Raw genomic sequence first — 25,385 nt, 5'->3', positions numbered from 1 at the left:
AATCTTTAACACCAGCAAAGTCAAACACCCGTGGGTGATGTCCTCCCGGAACACTTTATCGGTGTTAAAATTAACACCCTTGTTACTTTTGACACCGGAGTTTTTGCAGTGAAAGAATTTCCTAACACGCATAAAAAAAATGCATTCGGCTTTATAATGAGATATTAAAAAAAGTCTGCAATAGAGAAAGATGTTTATCCGGAACATGATGAAGGTATAGTATCAAGATAAAATTTCTGAAAGGTAGGCCTACTTAAGGGATCTGGAATGAGCGTTTTAAGCGTTTCGACAGTATTTTTTGTGGGACATGAGAGCACATCAGACATATCGAATTGCATTCTCAATACGAAGAATATCTTTCTGATATCAAATAATTTTCATTTTTGAAATTCACGATATAATACAAATTTTATGACAAATTATTAAAATTTGATATTTTTCACATTTTGATATATAACAGTCCTCGAAGTAAATTTTATAAATCTAACGACATATTCTTAAAGTGTATGTAGCTGGGAGAAAAAGCCGACGATTATTGAAAATTTTGACCTTTCATATTGAAGATATGGATTTTTTCCCCCAAAGACCTCATTTTTGGTGTTTTGGGGGAAAAATCCATATCTTCAATACGAAAGGTCAAAAATTTCAATTGATCGTCGGCTTTTCATCCCACCTACATACACGTAAGTATAAATCATCAGATTTATAAAGTTTACCTCGAGTACTGTTAAATATCAAAAATATCAATTTTTAATCATTTGCCATAAAATGTGTATTGCGAATTTCAAAAAATCAAAATTATTTGATATCAGAAGGACATTCTTCGTATTCAGAATGCAATTCGATATGTCTGATGTGCTCTAATGTCCCACAATAAATACTGTCCAAACGTTCATACCCACCCCTTCAGAAAGACAAAAATAGCCGCTACACTGTAAAAAACAACGGATAACACTTAATAAACACTAAAACGGCACTTATATATAGCAGAGATTATCAGGAACATGCAGGAAAAAATAAGAAACAAAACAAAACAAAACAAAAAAAGAAAAATAAAAAAACAACAATGATGATTCAGTACCCAAGAAATTACCTTTTGTCTTATATAAACCCACCGTAATTGCTATCTTCAGTAGATATAGTCAAAATAATAATCATTAAAAAAAATCATTAAACATAAAGGAAAAATAGAGGTATTAATTATTTTCTTTGTAGGCCCTAAATGCTATCTACAGAAGATAGCAAGCAAAGCCAAAAAAACAAGCAAAATAATAATGCTCCAAAAAACATTGCTTAACACGTAGGCCTACGCGTTCTAGATGATGATTCAGTATGAGGGTTCAGTACGCAAAATCCCGGGGCATAACGGCTATAATTGGCCGCGCGCTTAGAAAAAAAATAGCCAATTGGCCGAATGCAAAGCTATAAAGAAATGTTAAAATGAAGAAGCTGACCAAAATTTAAAACGGCACTTATATAGCAAAAAAACCACCAAAAACAAAACACCCCCCCACCCACACACCCACAAAAAACAATGATGATTCAGTACAGAAATTACACAGCAGAGATTATCAGGAACATGAAGGAAAAAAATAAGAAACAAAACCAAAAGAAAAAACAAACAAAACAAAAACAAAACAAACAATAAAAAACAAATAAAACAAACAAAAAACAATGATGATTCAGTATGCAAGAAATTACCTTTTGTCTTATATAAATCCGCCGTAATTGCTATCTTCAGTAGATAGTCAAAATAACAATCATTAAAAAAATCATTAAACATAAAGGAAAAAATAGAGGTATTAATAGGCCCTAAATGCTATCTACAGAAGATAGCAAGCAAAGGCAAAAAAACATGCAAAATAATAATGTTCCAAAAACATTGCCTAACACGAGTTCTATTTGATGATTCAGTACGCAAAATCTGAGGATTCAGTACGCAAAATCCCGGGGCAAAACGGCTATTGGTTAGAAAAAAACTTGGTATAGTGTTGTTTGATGTGCGAGGCTCCTTGTATGTGAAATTTGGTATTAAAACAAAATAAAGGATGGACGAATTCAAAAAAGGTCTCACTCTCTCTCTCCAGGTGAAAGTTCAACCGATAGTTGCCATTCTTCCCAGGTTTATTTCATCAACTTTTAATGCATGTTTGCTTGTTTGCCATAATAAGAATCTATTGTTGATCGAAATATAAATAAATTGCAGACAAAGAAAAAAGTCCCAGGTACGTAGAAGGAAGTGAATTTGAAACCATTCTATACGTTGACTTCGGACTACCAAGGTAATTCCCCTACGCAACGCTGCGCTGGTTTCGTATAATCAGGATATGTCGTTCCCAGGTTCAATTCAATGGCAGATAATTTCAATAATACATATCGCTACAAATAAAAATACGTGCATGAATGTGCTTTAGTTAATTGAGTTAATGAGTCATGATAATGTGTACTTTCAGTAAAAGTTTGTCTATAAAAGGAGTGGTAAACAATTTCGTATCATAGTGGAATGAATGATATCCATGCATCGGTATAGGTGGAGTGAAGGGAAAGACATCAGATTTAAAAGTTTGCGTCAATGCCTCGAATTTGGCTACCTACATTTGTATGGTACAAATGCTGATATTATGATTGTTGTACACCATTTAACTTTAATGGAAAAGAGCAAACTGCCGAATCATGACTATATCAAAAATATATCGGGGCTGAGTAGGAGATTCGTGGACAGCTCAAGTGATGATTGCAAAATCGAAGATAATTTGAGACGGATGACGGGTAAGTTGTAAGGAGCCCAAATAATGATGCTCTGATTTTAAATCTTGAATGAAAATATGTGCATAGGGTACTTTTACGTAATTAATTAAAATTAATTACATACCATTTTCCATGAAAAGTTTGTGCCTTCGTTCGGTTTGTTGCATATGTATTGATTCAAACTGAATAACTGGACGGTACTACATGGGTCAGGAGGAAAATAAATAAAACCCTGTTTTTAACATTTGCTGTATGCAGGGGGTTTCTGGAAGGTTCTTATTTAAAAAAATGAGAATGGTGTTTAAATCGTCCAAATCTGTTGAACTGTTGTCGCGCAATAGTTAAGTTTAGATCTCCGATATTGTCATTTTGCATGCTAAATTGAGCCAAAAGCGTCATTTTGAATAAATTTCAGATTTACAGGCTTATTGACAGGCTTATTTTTCCCAATTAAAAGCCCCAAAACGGTTTAATTAAATTTGGGTGTTATGTAATGTAACCAACTCATATTTCACGAAAATAAATGAGAGAAGGCAAATTGAAGCGTAATTTTGAAACAGTAAATCCTTGAAATCGCACTTGCGCAATTTGATTATCGGCAGATTGGGGAATCGCGTAAAGTCGAGGCGCGAAAATAGGTTTTGGATACATTCATGAAATCAATAAATCGAGATAATGATTCAGGCAATGTAAACATTTCCAAATTAAAAATTGTCATAATTATTAACCCCAATAAAGGAACAATTAGGAACCGGTCAATATTTACGCCATTGTGAAAACAGAAATATAGGTCGTTTTTATTCTGACCTTTAATTTGAGTTGTTTGAAGCTGATCGATTATGACTGGCATATAAAGCGGTTTTCTGAAACTTTCCAAAACGTTTAATAGTGCATGGTGACACTTTTCTTTCTTGAAATCTTTACCACTTTGGCATTTTTTACATAAATTAGGATTTTTAACATGTAGGCCTATACAATTCACTCTACAGCAGAGCGCATAACTATGGGACAAACAAAAACAATGGAGTTTCCTTTAAAAATGTTCATGATAATTCCAAGGAAAAATTGACCCATCCAAAATTCAAAATTTCGGCCAAATTTAATACTAATTGATGGAGGTTTTATAACTGTCATACATTTTGGCTACAATGAGCCAAATTTGGCAAATTTTCCGAAAAAGAGAGAAATTTGATAATTTGATATAAATGACTCGCCAACTTTGCAAAAAATGAACCAGGAATAAAACCATGTCCTTGCTTGAAGTAATAAGATTGTACGAGGGGGTATCAAAAAGTTTTAGAAATCGCCCAGAAGTGAAAGAGCTATATCAATGAAATGTTGTCAGTGCAATCACTGGTCCTTATGTACATTATGGTCCAAAAATGGTCTCATTTGTATGTTTACTTTTTTACAGGTGGCACTAGATGTCAATAACCTGCTACCCCAGTTACTGCACATAAACTGCAAGATTGAGAAAATTGAGGCAAGCAGCATTATTATAAGATCCTGCTTTTGAAGGGTTGCAGTGCCTAGAAAATGGATGATGAAATAAAAGTTATATTCGGTGGTGATTGTGATATGTCACTGTCGCTTTTTGGAAAAGGAATTTGTATTTCATCACAGATTTTCTGGGCACTGTAACCCTTAAAATGGAACTTAATCATGCTGCATGCCTCAATTTTCTCCATTTTGCTGGTTATGCGGTTACAGGTAGTGACATCTAGCTCCTGTAAAAAAAAGTAAACATACTTATGAGACCATTTTTGCACCATAGTGTACATAAGGACCAGTGATGGCACTGACAAAATTTCAATTGATATAGCTCTTTCACTTCTGGGCGATTTCTAAAACTTTTTGATACGGTACCCCCTCGTATATGCTTGTTTGTAGGATAGAAATTTGTGTAGGATAGAAACAGTCATTTGTATAACGTTTAAGAATTTTAAACAGACGTTTGAACCACTGCCTTCAACTTTTTAAAACCATTTTTGAAACTTTTTATGCGGGAAATATTGGTAATGCCTTTATTTCTGTTTCGCACGCAACTTTTACACCTGTAGTAATAATGACACTCCTCTTAAGGGCTGGGGTATGAGCGACCTTGAAGTACAGGTATCTGGAGAAGGGAAGCAACGAGTTACCCCAAATCACAGCGACAGGTAGTGACTGGGCCGCCGAGTGCTAATATATATTTATTTTGGAAGGTTCGTGTTTGTTTTAAATTTTGGGGCGTTTTTCCAAAATTTCATATTTTTGGCGATATTTCAAAAAAGCGACATGCCAAAGACAAATCTGTTTGCACATACTTTGCTAATACAACTCTTTTCTGCATACCTACGTTACAATTCGTTGTGGTGATTTAGTAATATTATAAATTTTGTGACTGCATTTTGGCGTTTTCGATGCGATTTTAGGCTTACCGTGATTTAACGTTGATATCTGGTCTTGCTCCTTTTATAATTTTACTTTGACCGTCGGCTTTTGTAAATAACAGAATATAGGCCCTAGATTGACTCTGAATAAGTATCGTAGTCCTCTTGGTGGGTTTTTTCATGATATATTAGTTTGTATTTGCATGTAACAACCCAAAATCGACCTCTGAATTCGGGGTTGAATGCAGTTTCCGGAATACCTGTGGACTCAAACAAGTGCACGAGTGGCGACTATGGTTTTATACTTCCCGCATTCATGATTGCGTCAACGCCTAATAATATACTTCTTTGTATAGGTTGAGTGTAGCTGGTATACAAAAAATTGGTTACATGTCAATGACCATTAACTTCAGGGATAGATCCTTTGCACGCCTTTCTATCATGCAGTATCTTTACCCACATACATGTGCCCGTGTCGTGTGCCAATATTGCGCAACGTTAAAGGTTAATATATATTTTTGACATGGAGAAGACTGTGTGCTTCTATGGCCGAGTGGTCTAAGGCATTATGGTTTCTTAGTTGCTGTGCTCAGTGTCGCTTGTTCGAATCCGAGCGTCTGTTTATTTTTCTTATGCGCTGATTTATTTTTCCAGCGTAGGCTAGGTCCTATAAAAACTAATTTATAATTTCTTTTTGTATTATTTATTTATTTATTTATTTATTTATTTATTTATTTATTTATTTATTTATTTATTTATTTATTTATTTATTTATTTATTTTTTATTTATTTATTTTATTTTATTTTATTTATTTATTGACGTTTTGGGGCTCGAGAGAACGGACACATTTATTTTTTTATTTATTTATTTATTTATTTATAGAAAGTGCTGCTGCATGTAGAGTAAAATTTTTAATTTGAAAGCGAGCAAATTCTCATTTTAAAGGGATTCCCGATACAGGGTTGGGATTTCAAAATATTTGCGCGACTTATAATGAAACATCCTATAGATGGCGCAAACTATTCTTTATTTGCAATCGCTTCTGAAAGAGGTTTGAAATGCGCCAAGAAATGTTTGTACAAAAAAGACAACCATATTTAGAAAATTTAGAAATTGCATTTGGACCATCATAAGAAATCGCAACCGTGCTGATTTTTGTCACCCCGTGTTGAAAAAAAAAACCCACTCATGCTATGGCGGAAATTTTAAATATCATTCATGCATTTGAAGTTGTCACGCAAACTCATTCTAAACGAGGAAATAAATATCAAAATGTTTTATGCCCATATATTACCTTTAAAGAATAATGCGTGGATGGCTTTGTTTTCTGACAAAACAAAAACATTTCAATGCCGAGTCGAAACTAGTAAAAAGTACATTGTATTTAGGCGTACGTGCGCTATATATTTGACTCATTTTGCCTTACTGTGCTATTCCAGCTGAAATCCATACCAGTGGCGTGTGGGGGGGGCCTTTGGGTGCTGAAGCCCCCGCACTTTGTTAAAAAATCATGTAAAATCAGTTGTTTTGTTGTTGATTTTAGCCATTAAGCCCCCCGCATTTCTGAAAGCCCCTCTGAGCCCCCACATGCAGGAAGACTGGAAACGCCGCGCCGGTGCATAGGGGAGAGCGGGGAGTGTTCGCCCTATTTTTTTCTGACCAGCCTAGCGATGCCAATTTTAAGGTTAGGGATGACTTGATTAGCCCATGTGAAAGCCCTATGTCTTAGCTATATACGACCACAATCCCAGAACTATAGGCCTTACAATAGCAACAGGATAGAGCAAACAAAAAGTTTTGCAAAGTGGCGAACTTGCCCCATATTGGGGCAGGTTCGCCCATATGGTGGGGTAAGTTCACCCTAATCACAAAAAAGGTTTAAACATTGCATAACAATAACATATTCAATGCAAACATTTAGCAAGAGTATACAGGGCATTCATTCTCTTCTGGAGAGTCACTAAATTTGTTGCAGGGGTCGGGTCAGGGTAAAATGTAGGGGTCCAAAGTGAGCTTAAACGTATCATGTTTACAACTTCGGGGAGAAATGGATTAGGACATAAACGGTGGTATGAGTAATACCGATATCACATAACTTTAAAAAAACATGTTTTCAGTAGTTTTACCTTGTTTAATGGTTTAATTATCAATATTTTGCATAATACGCTGATGGGGCAGGTCCGCCCTCCAGTTTGGGGGTAAGTCCGCCCGGGGAAGATATAGGGCGAACATGCCCCATCCTCAAAAGGGCGAACGAGCCCCTTGTGCACATTTTTGTATTTTCTTCGGGGTATGCAAAACACAAATCGAATAAGGAGTTTATAACTGCATTAAATCTTTGACAAATCCCATATGTTCCCAATACAGATTTCCATTAAAACCATCTGTATTTATGTATCTATGATAATACAACATTATGAATGCAAGAAAAAATTATGTTTTGGTGTAATTTTTTTGTTTTGGCTGCAGTTCGATGAACACGTCCCTATATGTCGCGTAGCTAATATGAGAAGTTTATCATGACCTATGTCACCTAATTTTGCCATCACCAAATTCCCTGATAGCCGTAGTGCTGAGAAACAAGGGGTGGGCGAACCTGCCCCTAGGGCGAACACTCCCCGCTCTCCCCTACACCCCATATGGAAGACATGAAGTTAATCTCCCCGGAGTCCCCGGACACAGGGGGTGTAGATTTCAAATGAAATTACCCATTCAGGTAGACATTTGTAATTTATACGCGTGTGTGGCAGGTTAAGAACATGTCTTCCATAGGGTGGACGTATTCCAACTGGAATAGCCAGATATGCTTTTCTCATCAACCTTGTTGGAAGTTTCAGAAGTGCATGTAAATTATTTGTTTAATATGTAGTACCAATCCTTTGGATTTCATCGGCGAATTCGAATTTAGTTTGGTCTGTGGTTAACAAATTATTTCGTATACGCAAGTTTTTCTGTTCAGATTATTTTGATATCAATAATTGCCACATAATTTCAATTTGGAATAAAAAGAACAGCATTATTCACACACGCGTTCCATGGTAAATTCGATGACAGATTTCGTATTAAAGACTGCGACCTTATTCAGCAATATTCTTTTTTAATACTTATTTACAGTATTGGGTGAAAATGATGAAGACGGGATCTCTTTGCAATGGAACCCGTACTACTGGTATACTTTCCATTTTGGCAAAAGGTAAAAGTAAGTTTGATTCGATAAGTTTACAAAAAAAAAACCCTCTAATGCTTGTGTTGCCTAAATGCTGAAGAAATCATGTTTTCTTTTTGTATTTAGGCCTAATTTGAGCTAATCGGTTATTCAGACCGATATCTGTATTTTGTCTATCTGTTTTGCCTTGCATTTTAAAATGCAACACTTTGGATTTTAGCAATAATTATTGGTCTGTAAACACACGTCATTCAGGAAACTTAGTTTTAATCATCATATCACAACGGAACTGAAAGTTTCAAATTTACCATTGCATGTGGGCTGGTGCATGTGCCAAATTCTGTTAATGGTAATTTTATCTTGTGGGCACAAAGTCTTTTAAAATACATCTGAAAATTATTTTGTGAATAAGAATATTGATGAGCAGGACTCTTCTCAAAAAATTTAAATTATGATATTTTGGTGTTCTACCATGACCTATAGGCCTACTTTATCTGTCTTCATGTCCTAACTGTATTGGTGGGCGGGTGAGTGGGTGGGTGGCTGGTTGGGTGTGTGGGGTTACAGGGTAGGTTGGGTTTGGAGTAGTGGGGTCCCGAGTGAGGTCAAGTCATAAACTGGTAGAGGTCACTGAGCATATTTCCATCTTGTATTGTTTTTAAATATCTTTATTGTGTAATAGTATTAAATTGTATACCTACATGTAATTGCCAATTGGAGGAGTCACACCTCTTGCAATGTCTTGATGCTTCCGACTCTTCCAGGCTAGCCCATTGGGGCTATTTTCTTTGTTTTCTTTTGTATGTATTTTGTTATTTTACTTTGCTTTTTGATCCAAATTTGTAAAATAAAAAATAAAATAAATCTCGTACTAAGACCATGATTTGCGCCATTTCCAATACCTTTAATAATCACAGGCCTATTCAATACGGGAGATAAGGCATATCATATTCAGGGAAGACAGACCAGTTTTAGATGCAAAAGGGCGTAAAGCAAGTATGGCCTGGTTAACAAGTCTCTCAGAGGGAACGGCCAGGGCTCGAACGCGGGACCTAAGTGGTATATAACCCGAATCATTTTAATTCTTCTTCCCAGCTTGGAACATCTGAAACAATTATGGATGCACAAATAACAACTGAAACGCCTAACAAGATGATGCTTGAAATTGGTGATTTGATGGACCGTAAATTTCCACACGTGAAGGGAAGAAAATGAATTGACGTCCCGATGGTCTGCTATTATAGATAATAATAATATAGGCTTGTTCTCAGTTCGAGCATAATGAGAAACATGTAACCCCTGGGTAATGTATAGGCCATAAAGTAGACACTTTAAAGGTGAGCATTACTTCATTCAATTATTTTTAGTATTATTTAATTAAAGTTACAATCGAACATTATATTTCATCATGATTGTGTTTAATGTATAACCATGTTTTTATTTTCCTTCCTTTTCACTCTCTTCCTCTTTTCCGTTTTTACTTTCCTTCCTCTTTTTATCATCTTTTACTGATTCAAAGAGGAAAACATATTTCTGTAAACAATGATGCACCTATTGCTTATTCATTGCAATATAATAATCTTGCAAATACGTCACGTGAAATTTTTTTTTCTCAAAATAGTTTTTCCCTGGAATCGGAAATCGTCCCTTTTCTTCTGTGGAGTATGGTGTCATGCGTTCCCCGTCCTTGCGTAGCGATATTCGCGATATTTCCGCTCGCATACTCGCGGCTGCGTATTCGCGGATAGTATATAATTTTAAGTGAGAGGTGGGGTTGATTGATGTAGGCCTATGTATGTATTTTGTTTCCACCTATAACATTAACAGCTTAATGATATACCGTAAAACCTCGTCTACAAGCATATAGAGTGCTTCTGATAAAACTAAATTAATCCAGGCGCCAATGGAATTAGAGCAAATATGTTAAAGATCCAAGCACATACAAAAAAGTATTATTGTAAGACCAATCTATTGAATTGGCATATTTACGCATGTGTCGTGTTAACTAAACTTTTATCAAAAACACTATATATGCTTGTAGACGGGGTTTTACGGTAGATATGCATGTTAGTAACATCTTGACTCGATATTTTATCTTGCTAACAGCTACGTTTACTTGGGATTCATCCATGTATACATTCTCTGAAGGGAGTGAAGCAACTCTCTATGTAGAGATATCAATAGACGGTGCAAATGCACCTTCATCTGTTGGTTAGTTCTTCTTTATCTTATCATTCGCACATATTCTTGTTTATTGCATGAGAAGAAGTTTGACCACTATGTGAATTGAACTTTGTCGCTTAGAATCACTTAAAGGAGTATTTCGTGATCCTAGCATCCTCATTTTATGATATTTTTCAGTAGATATCCACGAAAAAACCTTATGCCCAAGATTTCAGTTGATTCCGATTTTGCGTCAACTTGCGAGTTATGCATGATTATGTGTATTACACTGCTCCATAGATAATGTGTTATAATTTCGTTCTGGTATACCGAAATTCAAATTTCACGATATCTTTGCTAAATGAATTAATCTGCAAGAAAAATCTCAACTTTTTTTGAGAAAACTGGGGGATGATGCTGTGGATCACGAAATGCCATTTTAATTTTGGGAACATGTTAGATCTGGTAAAAGACATCCTTCGCTTTAGGTGTCATTAAATCTCATAGGTGGTGCAAAGTAGAACTACATCACCGACACCAACTAAAAGCATAAATCATTAATGTTCTTGTTTCTAGCCGTCGTAGTGGAAGAAATCACAGCCAAGAACATGGTAGATTTCGAAGTTTTTCCAATGACCGTAGAATTCCCCGCAGGTGTGAAGAGACAATCAGTTCGCATTACGATCATAGATGATACCATATCAGAAGGGCTCGAAAGCTTCAAACTTATTCTTCGAGAATCTTCTTATGACCATGCTGAATTGACTATCAGTATTCAGGACAATGATGGTGATGGCCGTAAGTAATAGTGAAGATATCTTGCGAGTTCCACAATGCATTTCTTCCATTTCAATTTTCTGTACGGATTTATTCGTCGATAGTGACAAAAATTAGGCCATATATAGGCCTATACCTCAATGAACAGCACACCGAGATCTTGCAAAATATGTTTATTGCTTGATTATGACCCATATTTAGCTAGTTTTTTCTCAAAATGAAAGCCTTTACAAAATTATGAGTGTAATTTGATGAAATGAAAATATATCATTTTGAAAATTATTCTGGGAAGGGTAAGATATCTTCTCTGGTGATATCCTTGTGTGCGGGGGCGGGGGGGGGTGTATTTACTGACGAACACGACAAATTGATAGCCAATTAACAGTTGGCGTATCAGCGGTCAGTTTTCAGGGGGGGGCAAAGATCCCGGCCCGGGGCAAAGATAAACATTTTCCCGGTAGCATCTTTAGTTCGATTTCACCGGGACTATTATATTGCGCGGAAAATCTTTTTAATTTTTTCACTATTTTAGCCCAAAATGTTTGCATGCCTAAAAAAAGAAGATATGCGCAAGGACATTCTTGTTAATTTCTTCGCGGTAGATGGAGCTGTCCTTCCGACCAATTCATTAGAATCATCTTGAAGAGCCAAGAATGTAATGATTAGCTGTTTTTAGAAATTTGGCAAGGCGATCCGTAAAGCGGGAAGTCAATGCTATACATTTAACAATATTAGTGTGCATGAATGGGTTTTTTTGACGACCTATATACTAGTAGTACACAAAGAATAATGAGTGATATTTATAATATTTCTTTTTATGCTGTGCAGCTATGTATCGTGAGCAAAGTGGGTTCGTCAGTCGGGATGTCACCATCACCTGTAGTATACCTCAAAGTGATGAAGAACAGAGTTATGAATACAACAAAGTAGAGGTATCGTGTTCTGTCTTCTTTAGTTTATATGATTCATGAGTAGAATAATAGGAATTTAATACAAATTAATGTTAATATTACTTTCTTTAGTGTCAACTTTAAACGAGCATGATTATAGAGCAGAGCCAGGGAACACCGATGCTAACAATTATAATATATATAGTAATAATGCTATGAAAATAATAATTTAAGCAAACCAGGTGATCATTGTGATAATAAGCATGATAATGGAACGAATTGAAATTATTAATCATAGCTTGATTATAGACCAATAAAAAGATACCAAATAATTTTGTTCCCATCTTGACGTCAATGTTCTTTCTTTTAAAACCAGTCAGTGGTATGATGTTATTCTGTAAAAAATCCTAAAAAACCTAAATAAGTTGAGATAAATATCACATGCCAATTTGCCAACTATGTACATTGATTACGAAGCTCATTAATCTTAAATTGTACACCTTGCAGAAAAGAAATGTCTTTGTAATCACGGTATTGTTTTCATTGTTCTTTTTAGATATATCAACAAAACAAAGCGACTACTTTTGATGAAACGGCAATAAGGATAGCGGAGGCTGAAGCTTACATGGACCCAATTATCCCAATATACTATGTTTCCCGAGATAGGCATACATTTGATCTGACGCCCACATCACCACTGAGTGCCCAACTACAGGTAAGCCTATAAGAAGTGATGCTTACTCTCATTTTAAAGTATGTACATTTTTATATTTGGAGTTCAAATTACTCAATAGACTGACGGGTATTCATTCATGAAGCAGATCTAACCGAGGGTGTTAACGGGTTTACCGTCGAAATATAAAACTGTCAGTCCCAACTTCCTCAAGACAAAACTATGAGGAGTTGTCCCGGGAGTTGTGCATGGAGAGACTGCCCGTCGTCTACACAGAATCTAAGCAGTGCTCAGTGACAGACAGTATATGACACCAACTATTAACGACTCTTTTCAGAGCCACTGACCTTTCATCAGTGGATAAGTGGTAGTCGCTTAAACGGCTCTTTTCGGAGCCACTAAATCATAAGCAAGGGACACCTACCATTATATGACTCTGTTTACACAAGGGCAGTTTACATGCAGAAATTCTAATACTTTTGTTCTGGATAAATCAGGGTTATTTAACCCGCTGAAATCCACATTATTTATGGAGTCCGTTATGTCGTATCCAGACACTGGTGCATGTGACGATTCCACAAAAAATCATGGATGAATTAACTCTTATTTGAACCAGGAAATATATAATAGGCCTAATAATATTCATATGAGGAAATAAAATGTACCGTAACTGTTCTCAGGCAAATGAAAAGGAAATAAACCAATGGGCTATTCTAGTTGAAATCCATACACCCCTTATAGAAGACATTACCTTATAATCTTCCATACAGGGTGTGTGAATTTCAAATAGGATTGCCTAAATGGGTTACGCCATTTGAAATTCACACTCCCTGTATGGAAGATTAAGGTCATGTCTTCCACAGAGGGTGTGTGGATTTCCGGGATGGATTTCAATAGCACAATAGCCCAATTATGCTGCATGTATATTGAATTGACAATAATTATTAATATTAATAATATGTTTCTATAGTGGCAATCAATTTTTTTCGTTTTATTTTGTTTGCTTGATTTTTGGTTTATTTACTCTTTGTTTGATTTCTGTGATAGATAAGTAATTTGAATCTGACTGATTCCGGCTTTTTCTGGTGCGTGTTTAAGGGGCCAACCACCACCGACTTGTACGACCAAATACTACTTCGTGTAAATCGTAAGTTCTCATTGTTAATAAATAGGTTCCTTTAATTAACATTCAAATTTCAGGTAGAAATCTGACAAACACTGTTTTCGACGATGAATTGAATCAATAAGAGAGAAAAGTTAAACTCGATAAATATATTTTAAAGTTATATAGTCAGCTATAATTACTGTCATTGTGTGATTTCGTCCCGGGTATTTCGTGAACTATAGGACTCTACTTAGGCATGCAAAGGTTGGTCATGTTGGTGGTAAACATGCATAAGTAGATCCATCGAGAAGGACTATATCCACGCCCATGCATGACGGCGTGGATGTAGTCCGTCTCGACGGACTAGGTAGTGGTATCTAGTATGAAGAAGAAAGATTGGGATCTTGTTTCTATGTTTGAAAAATTGACTACAGTACTATGATAGCCTTATGATCTAGGGTCACGTGTAAGGAGAATGGACGTCAGGTAAACTATTCTGCAAAATATTATCAGGTAAAAAGGTTATTACTTAAAAATCTGATTTGTTTTTAATTCATAGCTTGTGCTGGAAGCAATTCATCACTGGTAACAGATGAAAATACCTGTATCGATCTAGAAGACATAGAAAAAGTACGTATACCCTCATAATAGTGAATATTCTCAGTCATCCAGTCGTTAGAATCACAAAGTTTTGGATAAAATCAAATACTGGAACTTACATTTTTTGCAACTTGCTATGTTGCGTCTGCAACCATCAGGCAACTGACCCGCTGGGCTGGTCAAATACCCTCATACACACCCCACGTATCAGACACCATCACTCACCCCTATACACGTCATCCCACACCCCTAAACTCCCACACCACCCAAACGCCAGAATGTAGGTTTGAACATACCCATTACTATTTCACAAACCTGCTTTTTTTACAATGGAGACACTTATGTTTTATTTAACAGGTTAATGTAACCAGTGACAATGTGATGGAGGTGGCCCAAGTACTGGTGGAAACTACAACCAGACCGGATGGTATATTTACTGATAATGACATCATGATTGTTGGTGATAAATTGTTGGAGATTGTAAATGTAGGGGATGGTTCTGAACAGGTAAGCTGATAGCATAAAAAACTAAACTCAACCCAGAAAGTATCGAAACGATTATAGATGGTCAGATATATCGGGAACTGAAATATATAGCAAAAACTTATTTAATGTATATAAAGCGAAGCTTTATCCTGCACATTTTGATACCTCTTTTGGTGCTCTACGATATCATTTTGGTCGAGTTATGGGCGCTTGAGTGCCTTCAAGTTGCACTTAGCTCCTATTCAAGCCAAGGAAAGATAACACATCTTGTTCAGAGCATGCGACGACGAATCCAGGCAGTGATAGACAGTGATGGTGGGTACACCCCGGGGTACACCAAGGAATTGAGATGTCAGCAGACAGAGTTCATGAGATATTAGTCAGAGATAAGTAAAGGGTAGCAAGTATTGAAGTTGGAAGCCCGGGTTGGAAGTCGAAGGAGTAAAATAAAGTAAAGTTCATGGTTAAGTAAACAGAGCACATCGGTGTCCTTTGTCTTGATATTGTGTGTGTGGGTGTGGGGGTGTGTGGCGGGGGGGTGTACACGACGAACGCATTTGGCTTGAATAGGAGCTATTAAAAGTACAACTTTCAATATCCGACTTGAAGCCACTCAAGCGCCCATAACTCGACCAAATGATATCGTAGAGCAAAAAAGAAGTATTAAAATGTGCAGGAGAAAGCTGCGCTTTATACATTCAATAAGTTTTTGCTATATATTTCAGTTCCCGATATATCTGACCATCTATAATCGTTTCGATACTTTCTGGGTTGAGTTTATTTGTTGTGCGGTTTTTTCTAGCAAAATAAGCTACAATGCAAAATTGTGTCTTACCTGAGGACACTATTTTAAGACGCGACTTTGAAGCCACTTTTTAGCCATGTCTTTATGCAAGTCATGTCTTGCATGGAGACATGGCTTGTGGAAAGACAGGACTTTGAGCTATGTCCTTATCCAAGACTTGACTAGCTACAAGACATCAACAAAGTATGTAGCCAGCCTTAAGTCATGTCTTTATTATAGGATCAGAATGGGTCATGTGTTACTTCATGTCCTAATTAAAGGCACATTAGGCCTATTGAATAAGTGACTTCTAACAAGTCACTAATGCTTCGAGTCGTGTCTTATCGCAATTTTCTGTCTCTAAACTAGACATGACTCATATGCATAAAGTCATGACTAACCACAAGATATGTGGTTATGATATGTGACTTGCACAAAGACGCTAAATTAAGACATACATGTCTTCTGAAGACATGTCTCCATGCTCATGATGCTAGACACAATTTTTTCAGTGTGTGTGATATACACGGGACTTTTACTGTGTTAAAAGTATATTGTTTCCTTAGTTTTTTTTCTGGTAACCAAAAAACATGTAAAAAAGGTGCAGTGCATCATAGGTTAGAATGACTACATCGGTATCGCAGTATGCATAGATACTATAGGTAGTTCGTCAACACTAACATCAGCAGTAGATGGCTACTTCGACACCCCACGCACGTGCAATAGTATAAAACTAAAATCTGGCTTGACAGAACTACTTTTTTTGCCTATACATTACATGAAAACTAGAACAAGACAATGCTTATTGGGTGGGTGTGTATGCTAAGTAGGGTGTGGGGTGGGGTGGGTTTGTAGAAGAGGGAGGGGGTGTGGGGTGGTGGTGAGGTGAGTGTGGGGGGGTGTGTGGGAGGGGGTTGTTTATATTAAGCACGTGCATCTTGACAAAGAATATCCAGAATCCTTGTACACCATACTGCAGTTACTGTCCGTTTTCCTATACACAATACACAGTGCTCTTTCCCATTGACGCGTGACCTCTACCAATATCCCTACGTTAAAAGTATGGGGATATGTCTAGTTAACGTCGCTGTGTGAAAAATAACCGGCCAATATTAAAAGTACTCTTCTAAAGTTCTAAAAAATATAGTTTTTTAACATGTCCTAAATGTTTAGCTAATTTAGATGTTTGGAAATATTCGTACTTTGGTGTTTTAGTTAATGTTATAGGTAATAGTACATTGCCTAGTTAACGTCGCTGTGTGAAAAATAACCGGCCAATATTAAAAGTACTCTTCTAAAATTCTAGACAATATAGTTTTGTAACATGTCCTAAATTTTTAGCTAATTTAGGTGTTTGGAGAGGGTCGCACTTTTGTGTTTTAGGAAGGATATGTAAACGACAGATAACACAAAAAATATGAAGAAATTATTTCCAAACCGTGTAAAGTCAACAATCATTATGTTGCTCATTTTCAAGAATGCTGGTTTACAAAAAGCAAGCCATTGTCTCATTTCGTGAACAAAGGTACACATACCATTGTTTCCTTTCGTTTCCTTTATAATCGGTTACCCAACTGAAGCTATAATACCAGCTTTATTGCGATATCGCACATGAAAACAGACACTTGTGCACAACCAGAGAAGATCCGATTTAATCAGTTGAGCTGTTTCAATGAGTGTTATCTTGGTTTAATAGCTTTTAATGGGGTTAAGTCCTGCAAAGGTCGAGATGAATTCTACTGTAGACATGACTGCATCATGCATTCTTGATGCCATCGATTGACACTATTTAAAAAAAGGATTATTGTGATATTCTGCTTTCAGGTGACGCAGTCGGTTGTGGATACAGTCAACAATATTCTAGGAGCAGCTGACTCTAGAGTCCCACCAACTAGTCAGACAACAAACAATTCCACCACTCGCATAACCGTAGCCGTTGAAAGCCAAGTAGCCCAAGGCTTGCAACAGAATGATGAAGTTAAAGTTGTAAAGTCCAATCTAGCCGTTCAAGGACTCAGACTCAATTCAGTACATACAGCCTTACAGGTATTGGGTTTGGTATATTAACCAATGCTACGTCAGACTTTACCAATAATTCGACACGCACGTACTATGAGGAGTCATCTATTATGGAAGAGGGACCTCCTGGTTATATCTTCTTGTCCAAGGACACAGTGAAAGATTTGTCAAGTAAGTTGTTGAGAATGGATTGTGTGGTGGGTGTAATGGGTGGGTGCCGGGTGTGGGGGTGTGTGTGCCCCGTGCCCCTATGCCGTTATGCCACTGCCTGCGTGTTTGCGAATGTTTTATGTTATTTTTCTGCAAACATCGATATTAGACGAAATGAAAGTTAGTCCAGTTCCTATATATTTATGATAAAAAAAATGTCAGTATCGCCGCATATGCAGCATTTAAGATATTCCTTTCTCATCATCAGCGCAGCCTGGAAGGGGTTCTCCATGGTTGAAGGTACGGGGATGTGCCGCGGTTTTGGGGTACCTTTTCAGCGATTTGTGTATATCGATGGGTGAGTTTTCAGTGGAGACCAATGCGCATGGGAAAAGGGCCCATAAAAGCGCCCAATTAGGGCAAATTTGGGTGACAAATTTGTATACTGATGATGGGTGGCAAAAGCAGCAAAAATTAGGTATAGTCAGCATCTGAAAGTCTGCGTGGCACATCCCCGTACAAAATTTTTCAAGACCCCTTCCCGGATAACATGACAATTACAATTTTTATCATACAAGTTACATAATGCTGTCGTATAAACCATAATCGAGCAAACTTTTCGCCTTGCCGCATTATCAATATTTATAAACCACTGTTATGGTTGTCTTTACTTACAGACAAAGACAGCGATTTAAGCTTTGTTTTCGTGGCATATCGAAATCCCTCCCTGTTTCCATCCAGGACGGCATCTGAGCTTGACCTTGGTGTGGAGGGTGTTATACTGACAGTCAATGTCACGGTGGAAAGTGATGAGGAGACAATAGACCTAAATGACCTGGCAGACCCAGTTGTCATTGAAAATAAAAAGAACCGGAGAGCCAAGCAGCTTTATCACGGGTATGTGTGCTTTACCGTTTATGTTCCTCCTCGTACCTTGCGATCGCTGTCTGAACCGGCTCGCTATTTCAAGACGCAGCCAGAGAATCACTGGCGAAAACAGATTTCACATTGCAGCTGCTGCGGCATGGAATTCACTACCCGGGGACATAAAACCTGCTGCGACCACATCCGTGTTCAAGTCTATGCTAAAGACTCAATCAGACTTTTTGTCACTTTTTGAGCTCAATACGCACGGTTCTTTCTTAATACGCAAGCTAACGATTATCATATCCTTTCAGCATATTCAAGTGCAAGCAAAAAAATATGGCTTCTTTAGAATAAAAAAAAATTACGGGAGATATTCATCATTTTCTTCCCTGGTATCCAAAGATTTATCGTCTGAATATTAAATCGTGCATAGCACATTCACGTGTATCGATCCCGGGTATTGATTTTAGTGTCTCTGCTGTGCAAAGTAATTATTAACCAGGCGATGGATTAAGAAACATTTGTTGCTATTTTTCTCCACCACTGAATCAGATCGGTGTTTGTGTCATTAATGTTTGTCCTCATGTTTTGAATATAGGATTCGTGCCATTTCCCTGAGCCAAGATGCGTGTATTGGGACTATGACTTGAATGGAGGTGCAGGAGATTGGTCTTCAAAAGGATGTACATATTTGGGGGTAAACAAAGAAGGAAGACGAGTCTGTAATTGCGATCATTTGACTAACTTTGCCGTGCTTGTGGTAAGTATCTTTATAAAACAAACACTTGCTATGCTATTGGTCACCAATCAGATGACTGATGACGCCTGGTAGTACCTGAAGTGTCAAGTAGCGTTTCAGAATTGAACTATTTAGTGATGACTCTCCACCCACCCCTCAAAATATCTTGCAGGTTAGAATATTTTCCAATAAAGTTAAGAAGAATGTTGAAATATGAGGAAGATATGGATGAGGCAAATCCGACATGCATCTTTTTTGTTTTTTTATAAAATGCTAAAGTGAACAATTTATAGTCCATGAGGAGTGGCAGGTCAAGAACGTATATAGGTACATAGGCACTATAAAAGACAACCACATGGGCCAATCAGTGTTTCACGATCACAGCAGCTAAGAGTAGGGGTGCTGGTCCCTCACCCGAGATATACACCTAAGCGGTGCGATGGGGTGTGCACTATACATGACCTAAACTGAAAGCATCCTGAGATTCAGAACAGTTCCTGAGATTCAGAACAGTTCTTGAGATTTCGAACAGTTCCTGAGATTCAGAACAGTTCGGGCATCCAGATGGCAATCCAGATTATAACCATCTGTTTATGTGTGTTTCACAAAGTCTATGATTATATGGTTTCAGTAAAATATATACAACTTTAAATATAAACCGTTGTTGTATGAAATTCCACAGTACCACGGGAAGAATACGATAAAAAGTACAGCCTTGGACATCGTCAGCAAGGTTGGGTGTGGCTTGTCAATAGCGGCACTTACTATAACCGTCATCATATTCACATTGTACAGGTATAGTGGAAACTTCTTTATCTAATATTATCCTTTACACCGATTCTGGAATTTTCCTATCTCATTTCCCTTCATTTCCCTTCTCTTTTTTGTCATATTTGTGTAATATATGTTAATAATACTCCCCAGTATAGTCCTATCTCAAAAATTAAAGTAAAGTAAAGTCATGTGATTTCCTGGCGGTATATAGCATTTACCAGGTATGTATTTACCTTTACAACCGTATGTTGGGAGATAGCCAGTTTTGATAAATCAATCATTGTTATGAAGTTGAAAAGACCATTTCATTTCATACATGATATGATTACGGTAATCAGTAGTGCATGGGAATAGATTCACATATCAACGCTACGCGCTGCAGACACCTTTTGATAATCAAAGTACCAGAACAAAACATAGGAATTTACTTAACCTTTTCTTGGCAACGGTTGGTTTTATCCCGGGGTTTTATTTTTTAGTCTTTTTACTTCCTCGGTGTATTGTTTAGATTTTTCTCACACTACATTTTGCTGTTGTTTCCTGGTAGGTCGTAGTTCAAACATTTATAGTTTAGTGAAATGATATAGGCCTAATGAGAATGCCGCTACACCTTTCCCTCTTTTGGTAAAAAGCAAGCAAGTATAAACAAATAAATAAACAACCCAACAAACAAGCGAACAAGTCAAACCTTTTACTGGACTTAAAAGGGCATTTCGTGATCCACAGCCTCATCCCCCACTTTTTTCCAAAAAAAGTTTTATACAACTGGGAACCTCTGGCTACATAATGTTTATGTACAAAATTTCTTGCCGATTGATTTGTTTAGCAAAAATATCGTCAAATTTTAATTACGTTCTGGTATACCAGAACGAAATTACAACAGTGGCCTATGGAGCAGTGTAATACACATAATCATGCATAACTGGCAAACGCAAAATCGGAATCAACTCAAATTTTGGGAATAAGCTTTTTTCGTGGATATCTAGGGCCTACTGAAAAATGTCATAAAAAGAGGATTTAATTGCATATATTAACATTTTCATATTTTGTAAATATGGCAACAAAATTTCCTGACATTTTTCTTTCGTTCCGTCTTCTTTGTTTGTTCGTTTTAAATGGTACTTACAGGCGGTTAAGACGGAAAGCTCACAACATCCTGATTCAGCTCTGTGTCTCCCTTATTGCTCTCTACTTGATATTTGTTGTGGCCATTGACCACACCTGTCCCAGACCTGTCTGTTGGTAAAAAGCAAGCAAGTATAAACAAATAAATAAACAAACCAACAAACAAGCGAGCAAATAAAACATTTTTATTACACTGGACTTAAAAGGGCATTTCGTGATCTATAGCCTCATCCCCCCACTTTTTTCAATTTTTTTATACAACTGGAAACCTCTGGCTACATAATGTTTATTTACCAAACATTTCTTGCAGATTGATTCGTTTAGCAAAAATATCGTCAAATTTGAATTTCGTTCTGGTATACCAGAACGAAATTACAACAGTGGCTTATGGAGCAGTGTAATACACATAATCAGGCATAACTCACAAACGCAAAATCGGAATCAACTCAATTTTTGTGAATAAGCTTTTTTCGTGGATATCTAGGGCCTACTGAAAAATGTCATAAAAAGAGGATTTAATTGCATATATTAACATTTTCATATTTTGTAAATATGGCAACAAAATTTCCTGACATTTTTCTTTCGTTCCGTCTTCTTTGTTTGTTCGTTTTAAATGGTACTTACAGGCGGTTAAGACGGAAAGCTCGCAACATCCTGATTCAGCTCTGTGTCTCCCTTATTGCTCTCTACTTGATATTTGTTGTGGCCATTGACCACACCTGTCCCAGACCTGTCTGTACTCTGGTGGCTGTCTTATTACATTATTTCCTGCTGACTACAATGGCATGGATGGCAGTGGAAGCAAGATATCTGTACATCAAGCTTGTCAGAATCTTTGATCCTGAATCAGAGGGATTTGTCATCAAGTCAGCTGCGGCAGCCTGGGGTAAGTTATATATTTCAAGAAGCGCATCTTGCAAGTTGGCCTACATATTTTTGTAAACGAGTTGTAATTCCAATTAGTGGAATTTTAGCGGGTCGCCGTCGGACAAGTTTAGAAGTGTCAAGCTTTCGTCAGGAGTAGCTCTGACTTCTTCAGGACAAAGTACCTAAGAATGAGAAACGTAGGCCGCCCCTTGCCTACTAATGGCTCTGAAAAGAGACGTTCACTGAAGACTGTCCCTTGTCAACAGAGAACAAGCAGATCTCGCCTATCTGCTAAATTTGAAGGTTTGGTGGCTCTGAAAAGAGCCGTTCACTGAAGACTGCCACTTGTCAACGAAAAAACAAGCAGACCTCGCCTATCTGCTAAATTGAAAGGTTTGGCGGCTCTGAAAAGAGTCGTTCACTGAAGACTGCCCCTTGTCAACAGAAAAACAAGCAGATCTCGCCTATCTGCCAAATTGAAAGGTTTAGTGGCTCTGAAAAGAGCCGTTCACTGGAGACTGCCCCTTGTCAACGAATTCCCGTCGTAAAAGCCTATCCCACAATGACTTTTAATTTGTTATCAACTATTACGTTTAACAATGTAACTTCATTTGCTCTTTTTCAATAGGAATTCCTGCAATAATCACGGCTATTTCACTCGCTGGCTTCAAGTCTTATCAGAATGAAAACTAGTAAGTAGTTCAAACGCATATCTTCACATCTTTGCCGATTCGTAGACTGTTGCAAGGTGTTACTAGCTCTCCTATTCATTAACAACCTGTTGAAAATGAGCATAGGGCGGAGATAATTAGAGTTACCGTTAGTCTCCCGAATCATAGACCATTTAAAATGGTCTATGCCCGAATTAATCCCAACTCACCGAAAGAAATGAAGTTGAAATACGTTAGGGCCTACGGCAATTCTTCTTGACAGTATAGTTGACCACATTTTGTAGTTGCCAAATGAATTTTGTTCCTGTTCTTTGAAATGAACAGTTTACAATAATGACCCAGATGGGTAATCGATTCATCTTGTTCTGTCCAGCTTTCCAGTAAGTGACCTTGGTGTAAGAATTGGTTGCAAATGTTGACAGCTAGTAACAGGTCTCAACCGTGTCATGCAGGATGCATTTGCCATATACTATCATGAATATGGTTCAAAAATGAGTACCGGTAATAATGAGTTATCGCCCCATTTTCAGTTCAAACGTTGGTAAAATAGGACTGATGATTTGTTTGTTCAAGGCATAGGAAACGTATAATGTATAACGGTACCTGAAAAACTTGCTATACCTGTGACGTGTTCGTGATCATGTTGTACATGTGTGTGTTTTTATTTACAAAATACCATGAAAATGCACATAGTTCTAATATCTTTTATCATTGTATTGCAGCTGTTTTCCCAAGGTTGGGTTGGTGACTTACCTAGGTATTCTCTTACCAATAGCACTAGTGCTAATTCACAACGTGGTATGCTTTGTTCTGATGGTAAAAAGCATCATTCGACCTCGACCAGGAGCAGGTGGAAGGGTCAGAAGCGTAAATGAGAAGAAAATATTGCTGGAACGCTTCCGCAATTCCGTAGCGATTTCTTGCTTACTTGGACTTACTTGGATCTTCGGCTTCTTGGCTATTAATGGTGCCGCACTAGTATTCCAGTGGTTGTTCTGTATATTTAACTCTTTTCAGGGTGTATTTATATTCATCTTTTTCTGTTTGAAACAAAAAGATGTTCGAGAAACTGTTACCTCTACTTTTAGTAGCAGTCACGGAAGAAGTACAACATCAAGTGGGGCGGGAAAATCAACATTGTCCAAATCGCGTGCGGATAAATCAGATACATTTCACAGTACAGGTCCTTCAGGTGCCACTTATGATAGCACTGCACCGTCTGGGGAAGCCTTCAGTATGTCTGTGGCGGGAGATAATACTGAGCCGGCATCGGGTAAATCAGATGTATTCAGTGCAAGTCCTAATCCCACTTATGAAACCAGTTTACCATCTGCGGAAGCCTTCAGTATGCCTGTTGCTGGAGATACATCGGGTGTGGACAATAAGGGTATTGAAGTAGACGTACAAAATTGATAAAAACGATATTGCTATATAGAAACGGACTCACTGGACTCGCAATGGGAAGATGGATCGATGATACTGGAATTTAAAATGAACATGGAGACATTGATTCATTTCTAATTATAATGATTTAACATGTTCTTTACCATCAACAGTAAAAGTAAAGCAAACAAGACTTATTCCGTGATATATATAGACATTAGGCTGAAGTGGACCACTTACCCCACTCTGTGTGTAATAACTGCATAGTGCATGTGGTGGCTTCAAACTGCAATCGTTGGAAGACGAAACGAAACTGCTGGTTGAATTTTGGCCTTAGAGTGCCATGATTGTGGATTAGCAATTGAAGTAGCGAACAAATTAAATTTTAATAGTGTAATATTTTTGTTGATGCTTATCAATATTTTTGTAAATATTTCACAAAACCTTGCAAAACAAATATCAAAATGAAGTGAGGATTCACTGAAAAATAGTATATAAATTAAAACTATCCAGATGCTATGTACTTGTAATGCAAAAGAGGAACAAAATACAGACTGTATCAAAAAGATTGGTACTCGTCAGTTTCCAGTGATAATGGACAACTTAAGACTATTACATCGAAATGCAACATAATCGAGGTACACCTTATTTATAGATGAATGTTATAAACTTTCATAGGAAACGACAAATCTTGGGCGTTTGAGGATCCAATGTTGCATATTGAAGAAGCACGTGGCTTGTCAATAAACATCAAAAGATGGGTATACCAATCATTTTGATAAGTAGATGCATATTCCTTATGTTACACAGTGAATATAATATGATATACGATTCTAATTTGAAGAATGTCAAGATATTTGCATAATAAATTGCTAGCTGAATGTTGGTTATCAATATCATCAAAGCACTAGCAGCACCAGGAATTATTATATGTGGGGGAGGGGTTCTGGCTGGGGGAAAGCCCAAGGTGTTTTTTCTTCTTGGGGGTGCCTTAGAAAATATACATGTACATAGTGGGTCAGTCA

The 25,385-nt window shown here is 37.2% G+C and overlaps 2 protein-coding genes across 3 annotated transcripts; both read left to right on the top strand.

Annotated features, from left to right (window-relative positions):
• Positions 1-2,520: 2,520 nt before the first annotated feature.
• LOC140155680 (uncharacterized) lies at positions 2,521-17,955 on the top strand. 2 transcript variants are annotated; one of them, XM_072178606.1, is made up of 10 exons: positions 2,521-2,769; positions 8,236-8,314; positions 9,383-10,498; positions 11,027-11,248; positions 12,056-12,159; positions 12,674-12,832; positions 13,838-13,937; positions 14,455-14,525; positions 14,853-15,002; positions 17,590-17,955. In XM_072178606.1, the coding sequence occupies exons 3-10, from the start codon at positions 10,348-10,350 to the stop codon at positions 17,830-17,832; spliced, it is 1,200 nt and encodes a 399-aa protein (XP_072034707.1). In that variant the 5' UTR covers positions 2,521-2,769; positions 8,236-8,314; positions 9,383-10,347; the 3' UTR covers positions 17,833-17,955. The 2 variants fall into 2 exon arrangements, with proteins under 2 accessions (XP_072034707.1, XP_072034708.1); XM_072178607.1 differs by having other exon boundaries at positions 8,236-8,320.
• Positions 17,956-19,400: 1,445 nt separating this feature from the next.
• On the top strand, positions 19,401-24,396 carry LOC140155681 (adhesion G-protein coupled receptor G2-like). Its single transcript, XM_072178608.1, has 6 exons — positions 19,401-19,561; positions 20,223-20,335; positions 21,443-21,556; positions 22,066-22,325; positions 22,935-22,998; positions 23,700-24,396. The coding sequence occupies exons 4-6, from the start codon at positions 22,220-22,222 to the stop codon at positions 24,388-24,390; spliced, it is 861 nt and encodes a 286-aa protein (XP_072034709.1). The 5' UTR covers positions 19,401-19,561; positions 20,223-20,335; positions 21,443-21,556; positions 22,066-22,219; the 3' UTR covers positions 24,391-24,396.
• Positions 24,397-25,385: the final 989 nt, after the last annotated feature.

The sequence above is a fragment of the Amphiura filiformis genome, chromosome 6, assembly GCF_039555335.1.
Source record: "Amphiura filiformis chromosome 6, Afil_fr2py, whole genome shotgun sequence".
NCBI classification, from domain to species: Eukaryota; Metazoa; Echinodermata; class Ophiuroidea; order Amphilepidida; family Amphiuridae; genus Amphiura; species Amphiura filiformis.
Note: the sequence above shows the minus strand (reverse complement) of the source record. Positions and strands in the feature narration are given on the sequence as shown.

What these genes read in the sequence shown, in the direction of transcription:
- LOC140155680 (XM_072178606.1), top strand. Translation starts at nt 10,348, where the DNA reads ATGCATGTTAGTAACATCTTGACTCGATATTTTATCTTGCTAACAGCT. An exon ending in AAATGCACCTTCATCTGTTG is followed by an intron (nt 10,499 to 11,026) that starts GTTAGTTCTTCT and finishes TCTTGTTTCTAG; the next exon opens with CCGTCGTAGTGGAAGAAATC. An exon ending in ATCTAGAAGACATAGAAAAA is followed by an intron (nt 14,526 to 14,852) that starts GTACGTATACCC and finishes TTTATTTAACAG; the next exon opens with GTTAATGTAACCAGTGACAA.
- LOC140155681 (XM_072178608.1), top strand. Translation starts at nt 22,220, where the DNA reads ATGGCATGGATGGCAGTGGAAGCAAGATATCTGTACATCAAGCTTGTC. An exon ending in GTCAGCTGCGGCAGCCTGGG is followed by an intron (nt 22,326 to 22,934) that starts GTAAGTTATATA and finishes CTTTTTCAATAG; the next exon opens with GAATTCCTGCAATAATCACG. An exon ending in TCTTATCAGAATGAAAACTA is followed by an intron (nt 22,999 to 23,699) that starts GTAAGTAGTTCA and finishes ATTGTATTGCAG; the next exon opens with CTGTTTTCCCAAGGTTGGGT.